This window comes from Onychostoma macrolepis, chromosome 22 (assembly GCF_012432095.1).
Source record: "Onychostoma macrolepis isolate SWU-2019 chromosome 22, ASM1243209v1, whole genome shotgun sequence".
NCBI lineage: Eukaryota > Metazoa > Chordata > Actinopteri > Cypriniformes > Cyprinidae > Onychostoma > Onychostoma macrolepis.
Window position 1 is genome coordinate 38,322,933 of NC_081176.1, and position 23,480 is coordinate 38,346,412.

Consider the following 23,480-nt stretch of genomic DNA (forward strand, 5'->3'; position numbering starts at 1 on the left):
GTGGCTCTGAGCGCCAAATCAGAGGCTGAACGCAGCTTCTTGAAAGCTGCAGAATCTGGCCCCTCCTCATCTAGCATTTGCATAGTGTGGATCGCGGACGCTGCTTGGCTGGCTTCCATATAAGCGTTTGCCGCGATGTGACTCGTGGTGCGACTTTGATGGAAGCGATGGCGCAGATTTCCACCCACGTGTGGATGGACAAAGATTTGCTGCAACTGCTTCCTTAACGGGTGGCAGCGTAGCCCCAGCGGTCGGCTCCGTCGACAGAGGAGAGCAAAACTGAAAAATGCTGCCTTCGGAGGACGCATTTCAAGGTAAGAAGGCATCAAGGCACGTCCGAATCTAAAGTTAGCTTCACTTCCTGTCTCATGAGATGCCTTCATCTGATTGATTTTTGAAGGCAGCATAGGTGTTCCATTCCGTGACGGTTGAGCTAAAAAATAAAGATGGCGTCTGAAAGTTTGGTGGTCAGTTTGTGTGTAAATATACATTTCTGACTAACTTTTTGCACTTTTGATGTTATTTCTAGCGAGAAATCAGTGTTGTAGTAATTAAATATTAATTTAGTTATCACCAAAACCCGAACAGTACCTGACTCCCCTAAACCTACTAACCTGTGTTCCTTACCTTCCAGTATCCTATGTTGTCTCTCCAGCGATCCTCCCACGTTGTTTCCCCTCGTCTTCAGACTCCTCCGCTCTGGCTATCCTGCAAGGATTAAGACTGTCAAGCTTCTCCAAGACATTCCCAGGACTGATATCAGTATCTTTCTCTCACCTGCCATTACTCTCCACAAACTCCCCTTCAGCTCTTACCTCAATAAACTTACCTGTGTTGCACTTACCTGTCTGTGTTTGCCCCGTTTGTGACAATAAGGTGCGTTCGACTTCATACGGCGCCGCAAAAATCAGCTGCCGCCTGACAAAAGCAATGCATTCGGGTTAGAATATTTGTCCGACTTTGATCAGCGCTGCAGCCACCTTACGATCACATGTGCCATCAAAGTACCGCGAGAGCAAAACGAGACCAGCCGCCTAGGTCAGGCACTGCAGTTGCTCAAAATCGGCTTCGAGAGCCTTGATGACGACACACTTTATTCTCATTGGTTAGATTCTGTGATGACAAGCACGATGTGTGTTGCCTGTTTATTCTAACAATTCAATTCCAATAATGCTCACAAATCTGTGTTTTTATAACAGTAAAGCTTTTTAGTGTAGTCTTACTGTTATCTTCTCATTTTCATCAAAAACACTGATAAAAGCACTCCCACTTTATTGGTATTATTATGTTTATGTTGAATTTTATTCATGTACAAATGGCGCTGTATTAAGGAGTATATAAAAAGTGTTTCTGTTGCTCATAAAAACGGTTCTGTGTATTTGACAAATGTTGCATTTAACTCTCTGGTTGTGTTCGGGTCAAATTGACCCAGAAAAGATTTTATGGAAGCAAATAAGAGACATAACTATTTGAAATTTAACAGCCACTGAATACTTAGTTTTGAAATATTTTATTTTGAAAAACATTTATCTGAATTTATTTGCTCTGAATTCACCCCTTTGAAATTATTTTACTTTGGAAACCATGTATCTGAATTTATTTGTTTCGAATTTACCTCTCAAAACCTGAATTTCGATGAATATTTTTAAATGCTCACAAATTCAGATAAAAAAAAAAAATCAACTTACAGAATTTCAGATAAAATAGATTCAGGTTGATCAAATTTGATTGCTCAAATTCAGATCTCAAATTTCAAGTTAATATTTTTAAAAGAAAACATCAGTCTAATTCGACTGCTCAAATTCAGATCGAAAAATTCAAGATAAATATTCACATGGTAACATCCGGGCTACCCAGGATAGGAAAAACAGTTGAGCGCCGAGCACGACGATCATGTGCGCAAGGTATACAGTAGGTGGCGGTAATACTCCTAAGCAGTGAACAGCCATGAAACGAAAAGACAGGACGACCTGTCTGTCATGATCCAAGAAGTAAAGATGTAAAGAACCTGTAAAGATGAAAACGAAGGCGCCCCGGTAAGTTTGCTGTTTATGTACAATCGGACTCAGGGCTCGACAGAACAGAAGTATGTTGTTGCTAATTATGCTTGGAACACATATGCTATATAGCTATGGTTTGTGTGACTCGTCTCCCTATGTAAGTTAATATATTTTTTTTTTTAAACGCCAAAAAAAAAAAAAAAGATTTCAATGGTAGAAGCTCACAGACAGACTGGGAGCCATCAATGTAAAGGCTGCAAGCCAGGGGGGTAAAAAAAGTTTTAAACCCACTGACCATACGACTGATGTTAAAGCTAAAGTGTAATCTGCATAAACAGCTGTTTATATCACACAAATACCCCGCTGTAACGTTACGTTATACTTTATGTGATGACTCTTTTAACCGTATCCATCTACATTGATGGCTCCCAGTCTGTCTGTGAGCTTCTACCATGGAAATCTTTTTTTTTTTTTGCCGTTTAAAATATGCGGCGCCAAATCAAATGTTTTATTGTCAAGATTCATCTCGGAGCTGTTGGCTTGGTTCCAGGCTTAAACCTTTTTATAAACGTTAATGTAGCTTTCAGCCAAAAAGTGGGCGGCCACCGTTGAGCTCTAAAGTTATCTTGCTAGCTATAACGTGTTGTTTAGCTGACTTAACTTACATAGGGAGACGAGTCACACAAACCAGCTATATAGCATATGTGTTCCAAACATAATTAGCAACAACATACTTCTGTTCTGTCGAGCCCTGAGTCCGATTGTACATAAACAGCAAACTTACCCGGGCGCCTTCCCATATAGCAAAATTTGTCTGGCCCACCTCTGGGCCACAACCTTGCTTCTTGCCCAGTCAGGAAACAGTCTTGTCTGGCCAAACGAATGAACGTGGTGTGATTATTCCAGGCTGCATCACAAGTCAGATTGAAGATTGATATCATTCAGAATATTTCATCCAACTTCTTCTGCATGAAGTAATATCACGCTAGCAGGTGAAGCTGGTAAAAAGGGTCTGCGCAGAGGGCTTGTCTGGTTCTCGTAGTCTTTGCTGAGGATCTGTGCTGGGGCCATCAATGAGGTCTTCACAGGGATCTGTCATCTAGCTGACATGGTCTCCGCTGACAGTCAGGGATGTGTTGTGGTCGCTCCTGGGTGCAGGTCCACCGTCTGGTCTGGATACCGACTGGATCAGCTGATTACTGTAACCCAGGGATAAGGGTGAGACAGTATATAAGCAACTAATACAAGCAGTGATGTCATTCTTCTTACAAATTAACAACAATTATGGGAAGTGTTGCTGCTTACCCTAATTGGTGCAGCATAAAGATCCTTTAAGAGATTTGAATTATAGAAATGTGATAGTGTGTCATGTGTATGGAAGGTTAAATAGATGGTCTTTTAAACTCACAGAGTGTGTCTGCCTCCTGAAGTCCTCCCTTTTGATCAGCTGGAGCCACCTCTTCAGTCCCCTTGAACTCCATTGCAGCAGCATTATCTTGAAAGTTTTTTCCAAATTGCAGCCTTGAAATATGTACAAATATATATCTTAAGGTAATTATTTAATCTTACGCATTACAGTTTTTTACAATCATTAGGACCAGACCCAGAATTCGCACCTCATATGTTTGATGAATGTTCATGCAGCAGCTCAGAATTTCTGTAGAAAAAAATAAATGTCAGATTACATATATATAGTGTTCAGATTAAACTTTTAAGTTTGTTTGCTCATAATAATCCCCACCACAGTAAAATAAGTATGATTTTAAATCACATCATACGCATATCTATGCTTCAAAAGTTTTCATTCACTCTAAAAACTGAACCTGCTCAAGTGCAGCAGACAGATTAGGCCTCCATTCAAGAACAAAAGATGATGCACTTACATTTTACGGCTCCCGATCATACGTATCTATAGTGTTTTGCTTTGTCAGAGCTTCCCATACGGCAGTGTTACCGCAAAATAAATGTTATTATAAAATTCAGATTGCACATATTGAATTGTCTTAGCAGGTGTAATGTTACAACAGCGTGCTCAGTTTGATTCACAAACAAATAACTCATTTGAATGGTTAAGTGAATCGAGTCATGTTTATGGCGCCTCCAGCGCGGTCCGACTCCTACGATTCAATAGCAATCACTCGTTGAAAAAGACGAATCAAATGAATTGTAGCAAACAAAACAGAATTTAACTCATTAAAATTTAATTACCTAACATTATCGTGCACTGGATACAGCTCATCGGTTTTTCATATTAAAAAAATTACATAGTTTTCCTAAAGAGACCGCGCCTGACAGTTAGGCCTAACGTTACTCGAACGGTTTTTCTGACGCTATGTTATCATCGCAAACCTAACAGAAACCATCTAAAAACTATACTCTTCGTGGCATTTAAACATCAAACAACACTAGATTGATCATTAAATAAATTAACTTACCTTTTTGCAGCTGAAGTATTCCTCTTGAGAACTATGCCCGCTGAAATCTCCTCAGGATTAACCGCCAAATCTTTCTCTCAGCGGCTGAGTTCCTTCATTCTAGCAGCGGCCGAAACCAACAAACCAACTCGGGCCGAAGGTAGATACACGCAACTACACCGAGTGTGGACCTGCCGCACGCACAACAGCTTTCAGCCGAGATCGGCCCAGAGAGAAAAAGCCGTCTGTCAGCAGAAGTGTTTTGTAGAGTCGGCGCGGCTCTGGCCCATTATCTTCTCACCGATGTCGTGACTGAGCCGACAGTGCCGCATTTCAGCCAGAATCGGCCCGAGTGTACTTGCTATCTGGGTTCGTTTTCCCTGAAAGTCATCTTTACAGGTTCTTTACATCTTTACTTCTTGGATCATGACAGACAGGTCGTCGTGCTCTTCTTCTTCTTTCCGTTTCATGGCCGTTCACTGCTTAGGAGTATTACCGCCACATACTGTATACCTTGTGCACATGATCGTCGTGCTCGGCGCTCAACTGCGTTTCCTATCCTGGGTAGCCCGGATGTTACCATGTGAATATTTAACTTGAATTTTTCGATCTGAATTTGAGCAGTCGAATTACACTGATGTTTTCTTTGAAAAATATTAACTTGAAATTTGAGATCTGAATTTGAGCAATCAAATTTGATCAACCTGAATCTATTTTATCTATTCTGTAAGTTGATTTTTTTTTTTATCTGAATTTGTGAGCATTGGAAAATATTCATCAAAATTCAGGTTTTGAGAGGTAAATTCGAAACAAATAAATTCAGATACATGGTTTCCAAAGTAAAATAATTTCAAAGGGGTGAATTCAGAGCAAATAAATTCAGATAAAAGTTTTGAAATATTTTATTTTGAAAAACAAAGTATTCAGTGGCTGTTAAATTTCAAATAGTTATGTCTCTTTTTTGCTTCCATAAGATTTTCTTTTTCCCGAAAATACTAGTTAACGTTACTGACTTTGTTCACACATAAGTACTTCTCATTATTTTTTTTAGAATTTTCGTAATTTTTTGTGAGTTTGAACTTCCAAAATGCAGTTTAAATGCAGCTTCAAAGGGCTCTAAACAATCCCAGCCGAGGAAGAAGGGTCTTATCTAGCGAAAAGATTGGTTAAAAGCTCCTCTTGTCTAGCTCTGCATGAACTTTTTTTTTTTTCTCGGTTCATGACAGTTAGGGTAAGTCTAAAAACTCCCATCTCATTTTCTCCTCCAACTTCAAAATCGTCCTACATCGCTGCAGAAGTACTGACCCAGTGTTTACAAAGTGAATATACTAAGAAGGTCAAACCCCTTATATAAAAACGGTGCAATATAGGACGATTTAGGACAATTTTGAAGTTGGAGGAGAAAATGAGATGGGAGTTTTTCGACATACCCTAACTGTCATGAACCGGGAAAAAAACAGAGTTAATGCAGAGCTAGAAAAGAGGAGCATTTGAGGTTAAAAAGCACATTGTAACTTTTTTTTAAGAAAATAATCGATCGTTTCGCTAGATAAGACCCTTCTTCCTCGGCTGGGATCGTGTAGAGCCCTTTGAAGCTTCACTGAAACTGCGTTTTTAATCTTCAGTCCACTGGCCACCATAAAAGTCCACTGTATGAAGAAAAATCCTGGAATGTTTTCCTCAAAAAAAACTTACCGGCAATTTCTTTGCAACTGAAGAAAGAAAGACATGAACATCTTGGATGACATATGGGTGAGTAACTTGTCAGGAATTTTTTTCATTTGTGTTTGTCATAAAATTATGAACAGAAAAAGTGGTTTGCAATACAATAATATAAACACAAGTACATTGTACTTATTTTTTGATGCAAGTACATAGTAGTTAAGGCCAGTTAATATAAAGTGGGACCGGGTTTTCTGTACATAGACTCTGTAATGTTTGTGGGTAGGGCACTTTTTTTTAATTCAGGGATGCCTAATTCTGTAAAAATGCTAAATATGCAACAGGGCTGAAGAGGTTTTAACCACAGGTTTTGTAGCACAATCATGGCTGTTTTGTGGTACAAATGGTTTAACTATAGTAACAATGTTTCTTTTTTTAACTACACTGTAAAAAGTGATAAGTTGACTTAACTTAATAATTTTAAGGCAACGGGTTTCCTCAATTGTTTTAAGTAAATGATAATTTAAAAAATAATTTAAGTGAATTGTCAAGCTCACTTAACTTTTATTATTATTATTATTATTATTATTATTATTATTTACTTAATAATTTTAAGTCAACTTATCACTTTGTTGGGCACGTTACTTTAAAAAGTAATTGCTTACAGTTACTAGTTACTTCTCACAAATAGTAACTGAGTAAGTAACTCAGTTACATCATTATAAAAGTAACTAATTACTAGGAAAGTAACTACTGCGTTACTTAAAAAAAAAAAAAAAAATTGTTCAAATAACTTGGATGCCCCCAATATTAAATATGTTAAATGAAGGAAATGGACACTAAATAGAATAAATTATTATTATAATACATTGTACACTAATCGACACTATTTTAATGTTACTGTGTTACTGTGGAACAATGTGAGAGACACCTATCAAATTCAATATATTATTGTAAATATTATCAACCCTCTATGGGCACCTTGGCAATAGAATTGCCATTGGCTAGTAAATGTTTACCATTGGTTAGTTTACTCACCAGACTAATATTAATTATCTGATATACTATTTTATATCATATACAGTGTATATATATATATTATGTTTGTAAAATGGCACAGTTTTCTTTAAGTATCTGACACTTAGCATCAGTCAGTCAAGCATTATAATATGATATTATGATAATTTAGCATTGTATGATAGAACTTTAGTAATTACAATAACCATGTATGAATGCATTTTTGTCATGTTGACTGAATTTAGGACTGGTGGTGATGCTTAAGATATTGTTTGTCTGCATTTACACTGCAGAGGCCTGTTGCACAAAAGTAGAATTAAGACATCCGGGATAAATGACTCAGCTGAGCTCAATGAAGCCAAAACATGTGCGTCCAGGCTTAATTGGTTGCACAAAGACCAAGCCAGGATGAGCAGACACGGATTCATTAAGCCAGGTGAAACCAATCCTGAATAGGTGCGCGCTCACGGCTCACTCAAATAGACCCCGCCACAGATCACAGATTAACTGATTTACCATGGCAACTAGAGCCGCGTACTTTTCCCCGTCGGAAGCACAAATCCTCATGGAGGCATACGAGGAGGTAAAAGATATAATTAAGAAGAAAGGCAACACCGCCACAGTGATAAAGCAAAGAGAAAAAGCGTGGCAAAGTATTGCAGACCGCCTGAATGCGTAAGTAGTGCACAATTACACACTCACCGCTCCGCTGAAACATCACAATTACAATTCAAATATTTAATTCACATCTCCAAAAACGCAGTTGTACTGTAATTATGAAACGGTTAAATTTTTAATTGAAATGCACTGCAGATATGAGTGAAATTGTGTAAAGTAACTCCATCACACTGTATAAAGCTATGATAAATTATTATTAAAGCCTTACATTATTATTTAACGTTACGCTCAGTACGGTTTAATCTTAGCCGTTGTACTCTGCTTCTTATGTTGTCCACCGTTTTTTTTTGTGTTTCTCCTGCTTTTATTAATGTAAAGCTGCTTTGACAGAATGAAACAATTGTGAAAAGTGCTATATAAATAAAATTTAATTGAATAAATAGATGAGCTATAATAATAATCACTTTAATTTATATAGCGCCTTTCAAAGGACCCAAGGTCGGTTGCTCACTGCACTGCAAAAATGTCTTTCTTACTTAGTATTTTTGTCTTGTTTTCAGTAAAAAAAATATATCTAAAAAAAAATCTTAAATATTTTCTTGAGCAAAATTACCTAGGAAAATAAGCAAAAAAATCTGCCAGTGAAACAAGAGAACTTTTCTAAAATTAAGTGTTTATGGAAAAAGTAAACTTATTTCAAGAGAATTTTTCTTATTATATTGACAGATTTTTTATTTTTTTGCTTGTTTTTTTTGTCTAAACTATACTTATTTTGCTAGGTCATTTAGCAAATCAAGAAAATACATCTTTATTTAAGATTTTTTTTTTTTTGATATTTTTACTGAAAACAAGACAAAAATACCAAGTCATTTTTTGCAGTGTGACTCCATTAAATGTTCTTGTGATAAAGTGTGTGTGTGTGTGTGTGTGTGTGTGATGTAGATTAAACATGAACGGGCCAAAACGGACATGGCAGCAGGTCAAAATCAAATACAAGAACATTCTGCAGAATGGTATGGTCCCTGACTAATATTTAACAAAGCACAAGCATATATTGTACCCAGAAGGTGCCTGCTCACACATTGTCTGTACTGTTTTAGCAGTGAAAAAGAATACCCACAGACAAGGCACGGGTGGTGGGTCACCAAAGGCTGACCTTACCCCAGCAGAGGACATGGCCTTGGAGCTAAATAAAGGCAGGCCCGTCTTAGAGGGGATCCCTGGGGGGAAAGAGACGAGCATAGGTTCCTCCCAAGATGCCACCCGCTTCATTCAAGGTATGTCCTTCCATCTCTACATGGGATACAACCACATTCATATTGAATCAATTTGGACTGTCTGACTTTGGTTTACCTATTGCCTTGCAGTGTCTGGCAGCACTGTGTTCCTGTTAGAGCCACCAGCACAAGCACCAGACGATGCTGATCCAGTGAGTACTCCATCAAAGGCATACTGTAGGCCTGGCATGTCTTGTCTACTAGCTTCAATATGAATCCGATTAAATGTGATAGGGTGAAAGCCCCAGTGCAGCAGCAACAGCACATGATGGAGACGATGATGAGGAGGAGACCATCTCTCTGGATTCCAGAAGGCATGAGGTATCATGTTAAGACTGTGAAAGTACTATTTACTCTACAATGGTGAGGAGTCCTCATCAAAATCAAAAAATCTAATTTCTTTTACAGGACCCAGATGCTATACAGTGGGAAAACCAGCCTGGCAACATAGTGCGTATTAATAAAAGGACACCACATCCTGCCAAATTCCAGCTGCGCTAATTGTATTGTGTTCACAGAGCTCACAAGCTATCAGAAAGTTGTATGGCAACCACCTCCGGCGCCAAATAGAACTGGCAGACATAGACATTCAGTACAAGAAGAAAAAGATGGAAAATCTTGCACTGGAGTCCAAAATAAAAAAGAGGACAATTAGGAAACTGGACCTTGAAATAAAAAAACTTGAGAGGGAGGTGAGATATGCCTTCAATGTACACTGTATGCTAACTGTAACACAAATGTATTAATCATTATTTTTCTTTCCTCCCCCAGCTCCAAGAAGATGACACAGCTCAAAATAAAAATTAGGTATATTCTCGTAAAGTCAAGTGAGCCATGACATATGAGCTCTTATTGTGAGCACACAGGACGGTGGCATCTTTCTAAGGTTTTTTTTATTTTCCCAGCAATCAGTACAACCAAGTCATCGTTATAAGGCACCGGCCTCTTTTGCCCACCCCCCCAGCACCAGGTGTGGCCACTAGCCTATATGAAGGCCCAAAATTGTGTGTTCCTTTCTGCTCTGACAATGGCATGCCCATTCTTGCGAGATGTGGTGGATGAAGAAGCACTTGTGCTGAGGAGAGCCTTCAGGCGAGAAAGGGTCTTCAGGGACCGGTTGGACCCACTGGCCTTCCCTGATGACCATCTATATGAAAGATACAGGTTTTCTGCAGATGGCATCAGGTATCTATGCAGACTACTGGGTCCCAGGATTAAGCACCGCACTGCACGGAGTGTGGAGCAAATGGTTTGTGTGGCCTTGCGCTTTTTTGCTAGTGGAGCCTTCCTGTACTCAGTGGGGGATGCAGAACAGCTGAACAAGGCCACAATTTGCCGCACAATAAGGAGTGTGTGTCTGGCTATCAAAGCATTAGCAGATGTCTTCATCTCCTTCCCTGGCCACAGAAGACTCTGTGACATCAAAGAGGAGTTCTATAGGATTGCAGGTAAGAGGATCTACAAATTACAGGACAACTGTTAACACATAGTAGGATACTCATTACTTTGTGTGACAGGTTTCCCCAATGTCATTGGTGCAGTGGACTGCACACACATAAGGATAGAAGCCCCCTCAGGTGCCCATGAGGCCGATTTTGTGAATAGGAAATCCTTTCACAGCATTAATGTTCAGGTGAACATAACTTTTTGATATTGTCCATTGACGAACACTCTGCATTGCCAGTGATGTGCATTGATTGGTGTAATATTCCTCATCTTATGATTTCAGATGGTCTGCAATGCTGACTGTGTGATCAGCAATGTTGTGGCAAAATGGCCTGGCTCAGTCCATGACTCCAGAATCTTTCGGGCCTCTGAAATCTATCAGTGCCTATCACAAGGTAAGCCACACAACCCCTATTTATAACCATCATGGCTGTGTCAAGAATATCACTGTGTTTATGAGGTAGTAATGATGAGATTTTGTGTTGACAGGTGAATTCTCTGGTGTGTTGCTGGGAGACAGGGGGTATGGCTGCCAGCCTTTTCTCCTGACACCTTTCACAGACCCCCAGGAAGCACAGCAGGCCTACAACCATGCCCATGCCAGGACCAGGGCCAGAGTTGAAATGACCTTTGGCCTCCTGAAGGCACGCTTTCACTGCCTTCACAAATTAAGGGTCAGCCCTGTTAGGGCATGTGATATTACTGTGGCTTGTGCTGTCCTCCACAATGTGGCCTGCCTGAGGAAGGAGAGGGCCCCCAGAGTGCCACCAGCCATGGACTGGGACAATCCGGCAATCTTCCCTGATGACGACAGTGGTCGGCTGCTGAGGGACCAATATGTGTTGAATTATTTTAGTTAGTATGTGTGCTTTCAATTTTGGTTAAATATGTCCTGCGGTGGCAGAGGAATTTGGTTTTTTTTGGGTTCCTTTTTTTACGAATTTGGCCTCTTATGATGTTTGTGTGCGGTATACTGTGTGTAATACAAGGCTGCAGGGAGGCTACTGCATCCATTCATTTGTCTGTTCAGTTGATGTGTATGGATTTGTCCTGCATTTATTTTAGTGTGCAGACATGCAGGGTGTGTTATATACAGACCTTTGAATGTGTATGTATCATTTTGTATAATATGCTTTGATTCTGTGCTTTCCATCTTGTAGAGTCACTGTGACTTCAGTTTCGAAAGGAGCTGATGGTTTACCTGCTTTGTTTTGTCCTTATTCAATAAAGGAACATAATGTTACACATTGTGTTTTTATATTCATATGGAATGTGTATTTGTTTATATGACAGAGTACTAGGGCCACACTGAGGAAAAAGGATAAAGTCATAAATTTATGAGGCTGGTTCTTTCTGCAGAAAAGCTACATATTCTTTTTACAGTTTTGATACTTATGACAATGTGATACTTAATATTCTGGCACATCAGCATGTCTTTGTTTATGAAACCATACTGAAGTACAATTTAACGAAATGCCCCACATCTGTCATTTTAACAACTGTCCTCCTTTAAAACAACTGGTTACAATATTATGACTTGTCTTTTTTTCCTCTGTGGCCCTAATATTCTATCATTTTATATATAGCCTTATAGTCTATGGAAACTGTAAATTATCTAATGATAGCAACATCATCTAAAAATCATTATTTATCCAAAATGATTGAAATTAATGATCACAAACGTTTAAATAATGACAGTGGGTCTAGTTATATGTGATAACAATGTATAGTGAGCAGTGTTGGGTTAGTTACTCAAAGAATGTAATATATTACTCATTACTAGTTACTCCTTTCAAAGGTAATATTGTTACTTTACTTATTACTTTCTGGCAACAGTAATTAGTTACACTACTAGTTACATTACTTTTTCTTCACACCCCACAGAAGTTGTAACTGTGTATCTTCCAGATAAAATTCTTCTACAATATTACTAACAACATATTTCTGCCTCATCATTTGACCAAAATCCACATCGGATCGCAGTCAGAAGTTATTACAAACACTCAATATTGATTGATAGTGGCATTCAACTACAAGTGTTGTATTAATCTCATTAATTGTCATGTGTAGCTTGAAGTAATTTTTCTGTTACCCATATGCGATTAAATTTCGTTATGTATTTTATCAAATCACATGAGTTTGTAAGAAACTGTTTAATTTTCAAAAAATATTTTAAATTATATTATATTAATATAATGTACCACATGCCGATAATGCAATATTTCTATCTGCTTTTCCATATTCCAAGCTTGCCTGCTGCACTGGGGACATCACATGCATGTGCGAGTCATGAAAATTATGAAAATAAATCTAGGAATTATTTCATTGTTAGATTTTAAATCAGTGGGGTTGAGGCATCAAAAGTAACTAAGTAACTAAGCTGTTTTATGGAAAGTAACTGTAATATTATTACTGAAATATTATTAGTAATTAGTTACACTACTAGTTACTGCAAAAAGTAATATTATTACAGTAACTAATTACTAGTAACTAGTTACTGCCCAACACTGATAGTGAGCAGTGAAATAACTATTGGTTTCCATTTGTGGTGACTGCTGACTGACATTAGGGATGAGATTAAATAGATCCTGGAATTTAGCCTGGTCTGGAGCAGGCTAGCTCCACAGAATAAATCTCCATGGTAATTTATACCATAACATATCCTCCTGCCCCCTATCCAGCTTTAGTGCAACCGGATTACGCATCAATTGAGCCAGGATCACCAAGATATCCTGGCTTAATCCCTTATCCTAGTTTTGTGCAACAGGCCCCAGGTCTTGAAGACCAATTCCGATTTTGTGACTATATCTGATTTTTTTGGACGACGTGCTTACATTTCTTTTAAAATCAATTTGAATAGTACATTGAGTTTAATTTATTGACATGGAATTCATATAGAATCGTTTTTAATGCAATCGTTACATCTATACATCAACATATATCCTAGTACAAATTCTTCAGGACAGTGATGTATGCAGCGCTCAAAGCTTGAGAGTGGAATAATACTCAGGTGGTAGGCATGCCACATCGTCTGTGTTTTTTTTAGTAATTAAAACCAAATGTGTTCATCAGTGATTGTATATCAAAGGCAGGACGTTTGTGTGCATTTTATTTTGTGGTTTCAATGGAACGAACGGGACTGAAGCGCTCGTCTGAGCACGAGCCGTCGAAACTGACAACAGCAGGAACGAACACTCAGCGTGATTTCAAAAGCAACGCATTTCAGCGTCAAATTGCCTTTTATTTAACACAAACGAACGAAATTAATACTCTGCTACTCAACTGTTTCATTTTTTACAGGTATGTCTGTACCGCGAAATGTTTTAAAAACTCACTTTTCAATGACATAGGAGTCGCATTTACAGGGGAATATCTGATCTGACCGCTTACACGGCAGGCGCAAATGCACATATCTGATTCAAATCTGATTTATTTCCACATATGAATGAGGCCTGAAACCGATCGGAGAATATCGGAATCCATGTGATTTTTTCCTGCTTACACGGTCGTGGGCCATATCCGATCTACGGAGCCCCTAAAGGGACATTGGCAAAAAAATAAAAAATAAGACTTTCTCGTGCGCACGAGAAACTATCGCGTGCGCACGAGATACTATCGCGTGGACGAGAAACTTTCGCGTGCGCACGAGATACTACATTTACAGTTTCCTGTTGCATCACTTCTGCCATCTTACACAGAAGAAAACAAGAGCATGCATGTGCATGAATTAGCCTAATTGAGATCTATTTTGGCCTTCAATACTAAAACATTGTGTCTGTTCTTGCATTCAGACACAGATAAATCATCACTGAACAGCACAAGAACGGCTTTTTCTCTCAGCCTATATTCCACCTGACATTTCTTTGACATTTTTCTTTCTTTCTTGATAGATAAATGCCTTTTATTTTCGTTAAATACAGTTCCTAATATAACATATTTTACCGTTTAAATATGTATACGATATTTCATTTACTTCTAAAATGCTTGTTAAACGAGTTTAAATGTAATAAATATTGTATTCATGTTTAAACAGTAAAATATGTTGTATTAAGAACTGTATTTAACGGAAATAAAGGCATGCAGGCAAAGAAAGAAAGAAAGAAATGTCAAAATAAATGAAAAACTAAAATGAAGCACAGTTATTGAAAGCCTATGACTACAATAAAGTAATAATTATAAAAAATAAATGTGACCCGTGCTGGCAAAATGACTCGAAATGCGCAAATTTTCAAAAATATTATTTTCACATTCTCCATTTAAAATACCTTCTAAAATTATATATGACTTGTTGGAATCGGACAAAAAATGACTGAGCTACAGCCGTTTGAAGGCAATAGAGGCGGGCAGCAGATCTGATTTCGAGAAAAATCGAGTTAAAGATTACAAAGCAAAATCACCAAGCAACATTACATATTTTCCTCCAATTCTTTTCTTAATAATAATGGCTATATATTTATCAATCACAATATAGCTATTTTTTTATCTTTGTTATTCAATATAAGAACAAATATGCAAATAAACGGTAGTTTAATCAAGAGCATGCGAGTGATTCCACATTTTCTTTTTATGTATGATTAACATTGAGACAGATCTATATTAAGACCTACTGTAATGCATAGATCAATACGCAATAATTGTACTTTATAAGGGAGATCGCGCACTCGAGGAAAGGCACGTCTTATGCACTCGCTTTGCAAATGTCAGTCAGCGCGATCGTATTGTTTTCGTCAGCATATGTTTGAAAATCGTAAAACATGTTATATTAGGAACTGTATTTAACGAAAATAAAGGCATTTATTTATCAAGAAAGAAAGAAAAATGTCAAAGAAATGTCAAAGAAATAAAAAACGAAAATGAAACGAAACTAATAGCAGTTATTGAAAACCAAACTGAAGTAAAGTAATAATTATCAAAAATAAATAATCGTTTTCGATTATATACATATTTGACTGGCTTTTAAAGTTTTATGTGGGACAATAGGCTATCGCCATATCGAAATCTAAAATTTGAGCTTTTATACTGTAGCTACCAATCCTTCCAGACCTCAAAATGCGTTTTAAATGTCAGAATCAGAAAGAGCTTTATTGTCAAGTGTGTTTACACACACAAAAACACAAGTGCTGTTCGGTGATGATTTATCTGTGTCTGAATGCAAGAACAGACACAGTGTTTTAGTATTGAAGGCCAAAATAGATCTCAATTAGGCTAATTCATGCACATGCATGCTCTTGTTTTCTTCTGTGTAAGATGGCAGAAGTGATGCAACAGGAAACTGTAAATGTAGTATCTCGTGCGCACGCCATAGTTTCTCGTGCGCACGCGATAGTCTTATTTTTAATTTTTTTGCCAATGTCCCTTTAGGGGCTCCGTACCGATCTGTGCCACATGGGAGGAAAAAATCGGAATTGGGTCACTTGAACCATGCAGTGTAAATGCGGCCTAAATGTTAGTGACGTTTCAGTGTGTCCATTAAACATGTAAACTAGGGTGAGGTCAGCTAAAATGGGCTTTTAGGTAAAATGGACCAAGTAAGGTTGTACTGTAGCGTCATTTACATTTTTGACAGAAAATCACAATAACTGATCTTGCATTACAATAATTTTGATTGGTCTGAGTTTTTTAATGCAGGCAGGGCAGAATGTCAAATGAAGCTTGTCAAAGAAATTGTAAGGTAAGTGAGCATGACATAGTAAATTTCATTCATCACTAATAATGGTACTAAAGCAATTATAAGTAAGCTTACCAACAAAGTAAAGGTTTATGAACAATATTTTGACATGCTCTTTCAAATAAAAAAAGTGTTCAATTAAAAAAAAAAAGAAAAGATTTTAGGTATTTTAGGTAGAAATGCACACAAAAGACACCAATGCACAGAAACACACACCTATACAACATAATCAGTTCATTTTTAATTGCATTGTTTAATGAAATATTCATTCAACTCTATAATGAAATGCATTTATGGTGTTGTTGCTATTGTCACGGTTGTGTGTAGCGGGAAGGACTCAGGAGACTTGAAGATAGGAAATGTTCTTCGTTTTAATAAATCAATGAAGTTGCATGGGAAACACAACATAAAAGACGAGTGAACGGACCAAGACTCAGGGAGAACTCAGGACTTCTAAACACATAGGAAGTAATCAGGGAGAACAAAATCAGGTGAGGAGTAAACAAGGAATAATCACGCCCTGGAGGTTAGACCAGGATGGAGACACGGGAGGCCTCCAGGGCGAAGCAGGGAGCTCGGGCAACCATGGCGGATCCGGGGACTCAGGAGACCATGGCGGACCCTCCGTGGCCTTAGCCACGGACATATGTCCCGAAAATGTTCTTGGGAAGTTTAAGAAGTCAGGGGGGCATTCTGGAGGAGCGGGTTCTGGAGGGCGCTTGCGAGGAGTGGGCTCTGGGGGGCGCTCTGGAAGCGCAGGCTCTTGGGGGCGCTCTGGAAGCGCGGACTCTTGGGGGCGAGCTGGACGGGACCAGTGGAGACTCTTGGGGGAGCTCTGGAAGCGCAGACTCTTGGGGGCGAGCTGGACGGGACCAGCGGAGACTCTTGGGGGCACTCTGGAAGCGCAGACACTTGGGGGCAATGTTCCCTCTCATTTTTTTTCTTGCTGAGCAAAACTTTTCACTATTGGGCGGACATTTTGGCCACCTGAGCAAAAACATTCTTTATACCAGACCTGTACAGCGCGTGCACAAAAAAGTGTGTAACTTTTAACATTAATGTGCTATTTATATTTGATTTGACCCTTGATGTAACTAAATGATGTACATTTTAGGTTATCTGAGAAAACATTTTTACAGTACAATACACTGCCGTTCAGAAGTCAGTAATCAGTAAAATTTTTTAATGAAGTTTCTTAGGCTCATCAAAGCTGTACATATTTGATTAAAAAAAATACTGAATATTATTTCTAGTGCTGTCAATCGATTAAAAAATTGAATCGCGTTAATCACAGTCGTGGACTGTGATTAATCATGATTAATCACAAATTTAAAATACTAGGATTTACCTATAAATGTGTTGAAAAAGAAATGCATGACAAATGTCACATGTTGACCCAGTTTCCTTAGTTCTCCTCATTAGTTAATTAGCTCCTCACCTGTTTCTGTTTCCCCTTGATTACGTTTTGTATTGAAAGCCTGTGTTCATCCTTGCTTCTTTGTCTGCTATTATTTGATCATTGTGTTTTGCTACCCCTCGCTCCTGGATATTCTCTGTTTCTTGATTTGGATTATTATTAAAAGACTGTTTTTGTTTACACTCCTTCATCGTGCGTCTATTTAGCTAACACCGTAACAGAATAGCAGACCTAAAAAGTGAGTTATTTTAAAGCTGCGTTTTTCTTTCTGTTTATTTTTTGTTTTCCTCTTGGCCTTGCCAGCCGTCCAACTCCTGTGCCTGGAGCAGATGGACCGTTCGCTGGAGGACCATACAAGGGACTTTCTAGATCTGGCGTGCCTTACCCACTTCCCTGACCGCTCGCTATGCGTCTTCTACATCACCAGCTTGAGCGAGCGGTGTAAGGCACGCCTGCCCGCGAACGGTCCCAAAGAGGATAATGGACTGTTTTTCTCCATCAGCCCCTCAGAGTAGGATATCTCCAGCCCCACTCCCGAACCAGAGACCAGCCAGCCGTCACCCCGCTATACGGAAATACTGCCTGAGTCCACTGCAGACGGAGAGCCTGAGCCCGCTGTGACTGAGCCTCAATCATCCTCTGACCAAGTGCGTGAACCGGCAACATCGTCCGTCTTCGAGGGAGTTTTGGTGGTGTACGAGGGCTTGGAGGGAAGCCCCGCCCACACTTGGAGAAGTACTACCCTGTGCTCCTGAATCTCCTGCGTCTCCGCTGATTCCGTCCAGCTCAAGTCCTCCTGTGGTCCCTCTCCCGCCTCCTCTCAAACCAGCTAGTTCCTCGCCTCCAGCTCCGCTGATGCCTGTCAGTCCCTCAGCTCACCCTCAGTCAGCGCCTGCCATGCGCTCTGTTCCGCCGCCTCGGGACTTGCAGTCTCCAGCTCCACCCAGACATGCAGATCCCCTGTCTCCACTTCCAGCCTCCGAGCCTTGGACTACACTTCGGTCCTCCGACCCATCGGCTCCGCCTCGTCTAATAGCTCCCTTGTCTCCAACATTGCCCGTCATCCCACTGGCTCCACCGGGTTCCCTCGTTCCTCCGGCTCCGCCTTGGTCAGTCGTCGACCATCCGCCACCTCGGGACTCCACTCCGCTGGCTTTGCCTTGTCACTCCATCCCTCCGGCTCTGTCAGGCTCCTCCTTCCCTCCAGCTCCACCTTCATCCTCAGTCGCACCGGCTCCACCGCGGTCTTCCGGATCCCCGCCTCCGCCTCAGTCGCCTGAGCATTCAGCTCCACCTTGGCCCTCCAGATCCTCAGTTTCGCCCCGGCTCTCCGTCTGCCCCGTTCCACCTGGGTCTCTACCTCCAGCAGCTCAGTCTCCGTCAGTCGGCCCCCTGGTGTCGTCGGCCCCTTCTCCACCATGGCTCCTCCCGCCATCAACTCCACCGTGGGCCGCCATCCTAGCTGGTCTCTGGATTGCCACCTGGATCCCCCTGCTCCGGGCTCCTCCCTGGCTCCTTCCTCCATCGACTCCACCCTGGCCCTATGAACTTTGTCCCTTCCCCATTACCTTCCCTTCTCCTGCTCCACGCTCACCTCCAGAACCCCCACGCTCCCTCCTCTGTTGGACTGTTTTTGTCCACGCAGGGACGCGCCGTTCCAGGAGGGGGCAATATGTCACGTTGACCCAGTTTCCTTAGTTATCCTCATTAGTTAATTAGCTCTCACCTGTTTCTGTTTCCCCTTGATTACGTTTTGCATTTAAAGCCTGTGTTCATCCTTGCTTCTTTGTCTGCTATTATTTGATCATTGTGTTTTGCTACCCCTCGCTCCTGGATATTCTCTGTTTCTTGATTTTGGATTTGACTCTGTTTTTGTTTACACTCCTTCATCGTGCGTCTATTTAGCTAACACCGAAACAAAAAACTAGTTTAAGGAAACTGAACCTTTCACACTTCCGCCAGGTATGAGACATAATCCTTATTATTCTTTTATCATTATTCTTTTGTTTTTATTCAGCCATTATCAGCCTTTAAACTGGCAATAAAACGTTTACCAAGCCACATCGCTTCAATCCCAGTATACATTTACCCAACTATTATCAAAAGTATTTCTAAATCAATACAACAAAACATTTCTTGCAACCTTACGTGAAGTATTATGACAAAATGCATTATGAAGAAGAGTTGGACCTGTTCTGCAGGTGCATTAGAGCTAATATTAGCATCATGCTTCATAAAACAATTTATGAGATTAATAGTACACTTTTACTCAGAACTCACTTCAAACCATCATCGAGTGTTTGTAATAACTTCCTTTTGCGATCACATGTGGAATTTGGTCGTTTACTGTTGTTAAAATATGCTATTTATAGCCTTTTATATCGCTGCACAAATGAGCATTTCAGATGTACACATTCAACTAAAAAAATCACATACAGACCATATCCTATCGTAATCATGTGTTTATTATCTAATAAAATCTATAGTGGCTGTTGTCAAGTTTATTTCTGCTGTGTAAAAGCCTTAACATGTATGCTCTGCTGAAACTCACGTTGTTTGATGTTACAACCGCCTCTCCGTTCTTAAGTTGCCAGGTATACATTTCAAGTATAATACACATTAGTAAAAGGATCTATTTTAAGTTGTATTTGTCTATATACACTTTGGGCGGTTGCGGTACATTATAAAAGTAGCCCAAAAAAACCGCAACCCACGGCTCTGTAATTTTTCCCGCGACTGTATTTTCAAAATAGTCCACTTGTGCCGCTGCCCTGGCAACACTGGTGCTGTACCCTCATCACACAGTGCTAGATAACCTTCCGCGCTGCGATGACGGGAAGAAGTTGGGGTCAAACCAAACCATTAATCAAACGATTAATTTGCGCATGCGTTAACGCGTTAACGTTGACACCCCTTATTATTTCACAAAATAATATTGTGAAACATTATTGAAATTTTAAATAAAAGTTTTCTATTTTAATATACTTTAAAATATAATTTATTCATGTGAAGCAAAGCTGAATTTTCAGTGTTCACATGATCCTTCAGAAATCATTCTAATATGCTAATTTATAATCAATGTTGGAAAAAGTTGTGCTGCTCATATTTTTCAGGATCCTTTGAGAAATAAAAAGTTAAAAAGAACAGTGTTTATTCAAAATATACATTTTGTGTTACAATATACAGTACTATTTAAAAGTTTGGGGTCAGTAATTTTTTTCTTTATTTTTTTATTAATACTTTTATTCAGCAAGGATGTGTTAAATGGATATAAAGTGATAGTAAAGACTTGTATTGTTAGAAAATATTTATATTTTTAATTAATGCTGTTCTTTTTAACTTTTTATTAGCCTAATCACATAATCAAAGAAAAATCGGTTCCAAAAAATATTAAGCAGAACAACAGTTTCAACACTGATAATAAATCAGAATATTAGAATGATTTCTGAAGGATCATGTGACACTGAAGACTGGAGTAATGATGCTGAAAATTCAGCTTTGCTTTACAGGAATACACTATATATTAAAAATATATTAAAATAGAAAAACAATATTAGAAATTGCAATAGCCTAAGATTTGACAATATTACTGTTTTTTTTTTCTTCTGTATTTTGATCAAATACAGCCTTGATGAGCATAAGTGACTGACAAGGTCAATTATTTATTAGGTTTATAATATAGGCCTAACATAATATAATCTAATATCAAAACAACTGAAGCATTTAAACTGATAGAAGAGAATAGAAAACAAACTGAAGCATTTAAACTGAGATCTGTAAGTTAAATATTATTATTATTATTAAAAAAAAAAAAAAGAAGTGAACGTGAGTTCTTATAAAGCTATCTAAACATCCCTATGAAGTACAGTTTGCACAATACACCTATGTGTGACTGTAGATATCTCAGAGTTTTGTTACCGTTCTGTGCCCATCATCCACTATTTCCAGCACTTAATCAAGCCACTCTTCTTTAAAGGTGCTGTATGTAGGATTTTTACTCTACTAAAGCATAAAAATACCATAATATGTTTGCAGATATTTAAGAAACATGCTAAGTTAACATACTTGTTTATCTGAAAAACAATTCTACAGTCAGTTATTCTCCTTTGAAAATGTGCATTCCGGCCCGGAATCAGTGGCGGTTTTTGGCATGGGCGAACCGGGCAGCTGCCCAGGGCAGCATTTTTTCATGACACGAGCACTTGAAAAATTTTTTAAAAATCATCTGCACGCTAAGCGGTTTTCTATTATCTATCATATAACTGTGTGGGGAATTGACAAATTGACGCCCCTGCTTGCTGAGAAGGTGCCGTGCACAGAAGCTGTGTGAGAAGTGGAAAGAGGAGGGGGGCGCGGGCGTGGGCGTGGCCGCGGGCGACAGTTCACCTCTCCCAAATAGGGCGGACAAGGAGGAGATCCACTTAGTGGGCTAAAGTCAGTCACACTTTGACTTTCTTCCAAATAATGCACATTACATTCATAATATTAAAACACAGGCCTATAATTTGCACGTTTTTGTTTTTTCTGAATTGTGTGAAATGGCAAAAAAAAAAAAAAAATGTTTTAATTATATTGTTATAGTAAAACATGGCTGTTTGTGCAAAATTGTATGTTTTTTTTTTTCTCGGTGGGGTCGGGTGGGGCGCTCAGAGGGGGTCTCGCCCGGAGAGTAATTCGATGTAGAACCGCCACTGCCCGGAATGTTTGTGTTTGTTATGGTTTGTGAAACCCACCCACTGCCAGTTTACCCAATTGTATTTCGGCACCCCAGGTTGCCAGTTGGCGGAAAACACAGCGTATTTAATTTCATTCATCCTCATGTGCGCTCGTTCCTGTTGGTGTCGTTAATCTGGCAACCTGCGTGTGCGTCAAGTCTGAGGAGGAGGGGCCGGGTGAAAAAAACCTTCTCCAATATTTTGAATTTGGACTGCAATACCTGGTTCAACCGCTAGGTGTCAATCCTACATACAGCACCTTTAATACATGAGGACGTTTTATTTTACATGTCATTGCGATTTGTGTTGGCTCTCGATTTGAGCTATTTCGTCCGCAACCATTGAAGTATTCGGTTACTACAGCGACTCATTTGGCGCACATCATTCTCTGAAACCTGTAAACCGCATTCACCGGCTCTAACTCTATAGCGGCAGCAGCTCTATAGCGGTTTGCCCGAGCATCGCAATTCATTCGTTTTTACTAGAATACAATCAAATGGCTTTCCCAATTCATTTTTGCGTGTGCGCGCCACATTATTTCTCTGCGCGGCCACGGTGGAAGAAGTGCGCGGCCGCAGCTTAGAGGGAACATTACTTGGGGGCGCTCTGGAAGCGCGGATCTGGATGGGACCAGCGGAGACGAAGGAGGGCTCTTGCACTTGCGAGGAGCTGGCACTGGAGGGCACTTGCAAGGAGCTGGCACTGGAGGGCACTTGCCAGGAGCAGGCACTGGAGGGCACTTGCAAGGAGTGGAGCTGGCCGACTGGGGAAACTCAGGAGACGAAGGGCTGGACGGAACCAGCAGAGGCGAGGGAGATTCTGGGGTCAGAATGGACGCAGCAAACTCCAGCGGTAGGGCCGTGTCCAGGAGTGTAGGAACAAGTGTCGGTGGGCTTGCCATACTTTCTGCAGACGGGCTTGCATGGGCCGCAAACGGCGGGCTTGGGTGAGCCGCGGACTGCGGGCTGGGGCTGAGGACGCTGGCGGAGCTTAGATAGCAAGCACACTCTGGCTGATTCTGGCTGAAATGCGCCACTGTCGGCTCAGTCTCGGCATCAGTGAGAAGATAATGGGCCAGAGCCACGCCGACTCTACAAAACACTTCTGGCTGACAGATGGCTTTTTCTCTCTGGGCCGATCTCGGCTGAAAGCTGTTGTGCGTGCGGCAGGTCTGCATTCGGTGTAGTTGTGTGTATCTACCTTCAGCCCGAGTTAGTTTTGTCGCCAGCGGGCCGCTGCTAGACTG

The 23,480-nt window shown here is 40.0% G+C and overlaps 2 protein-coding genes across 2 annotated transcripts; both read left to right on the forward strand.

Annotated features, from left to right (window-relative positions):
- Positions 1-7,250: 7,250 nt before the first annotated feature.
- On the forward strand, positions 7,251-10,029 carry LOC131530217 (uncharacterized). The gene is made up of 9 exons (XM_058760372.1): positions 7,251-7,768; positions 8,654-8,724; positions 8,812-8,988; positions 9,079-9,140; positions 9,223-9,309; positions 9,397-9,438; positions 9,507-9,680; positions 9,760-9,795; positions 9,894-10,029. Exons 1-8 carry the CDS (start codon positions 7,611-7,613, stop codon positions 9,793-9,795), a joined length of 807 nt encoding a protein of 268 aa, XP_058616355.1. The 5' UTR covers positions 7,251-7,610; the 3' UTR covers positions 9,894-10,029.
- Positions 9,977-11,607, forward strand: LOC131530216 (putative nuclease HARBI1). Its single transcript, XM_058760370.1, has 4 exons — positions 9,977-10,436; positions 10,506-10,621; positions 10,718-10,829; positions 10,924-11,607. The coding sequence occupies exons 1-4, from the start codon at positions 9,977-9,979 to the stop codon at positions 11,292-11,294; spliced, it is 1,059 nt and encodes a 352-aa protein (XP_058616353.1). The 3' UTR covers positions 11,295-11,607.
- Positions 11,608-23,480: the final 11,873 nt, after the last annotated feature.

Coding starts and splice junctions, on each gene's coding strand:
- LOC131530216 (XM_058760370.1), top strand. CDS start 9,977: ATGAAGGCCCAAAATTGTGTGTTCCTTTCTGCTCTGACAATGGCATGC. Junction 10,437..10,505: donor GGAGTTCTATAGGATTGCAG/GTAAGAGGATCT, acceptor TTTGTGTGACAG/GTTTCCCCAATGTCATTGGT. Junction 10,830..10,923: donor CTATCAGTGCCTATCACAAG/GTAAGCCACACA, acceptor TTGTGTTGACAG/GTGAATTCTCTGGTGTGTTG.
- LOC131530217 (XM_058760372.1), top strand. CDS start 7,611: ATGGCAACTAGAGCCGCGTACTTTTCCCCGTCGGAAGCACAAATCCTC. Junction 9,439..9,506: donor AAAACCAGCCTGGCAACATA/GTGCGTATTAAT, acceptor TTGTGTTCACAG/AGCTCACAAGCTATCAGAAA. Junction 9,681..9,759: donor TAAAAAAACTTGAGAGGGAG/GTGAGATATGCC, acceptor TTCCTCCCCCAG/CTCCAAGAAGATGACACAGC.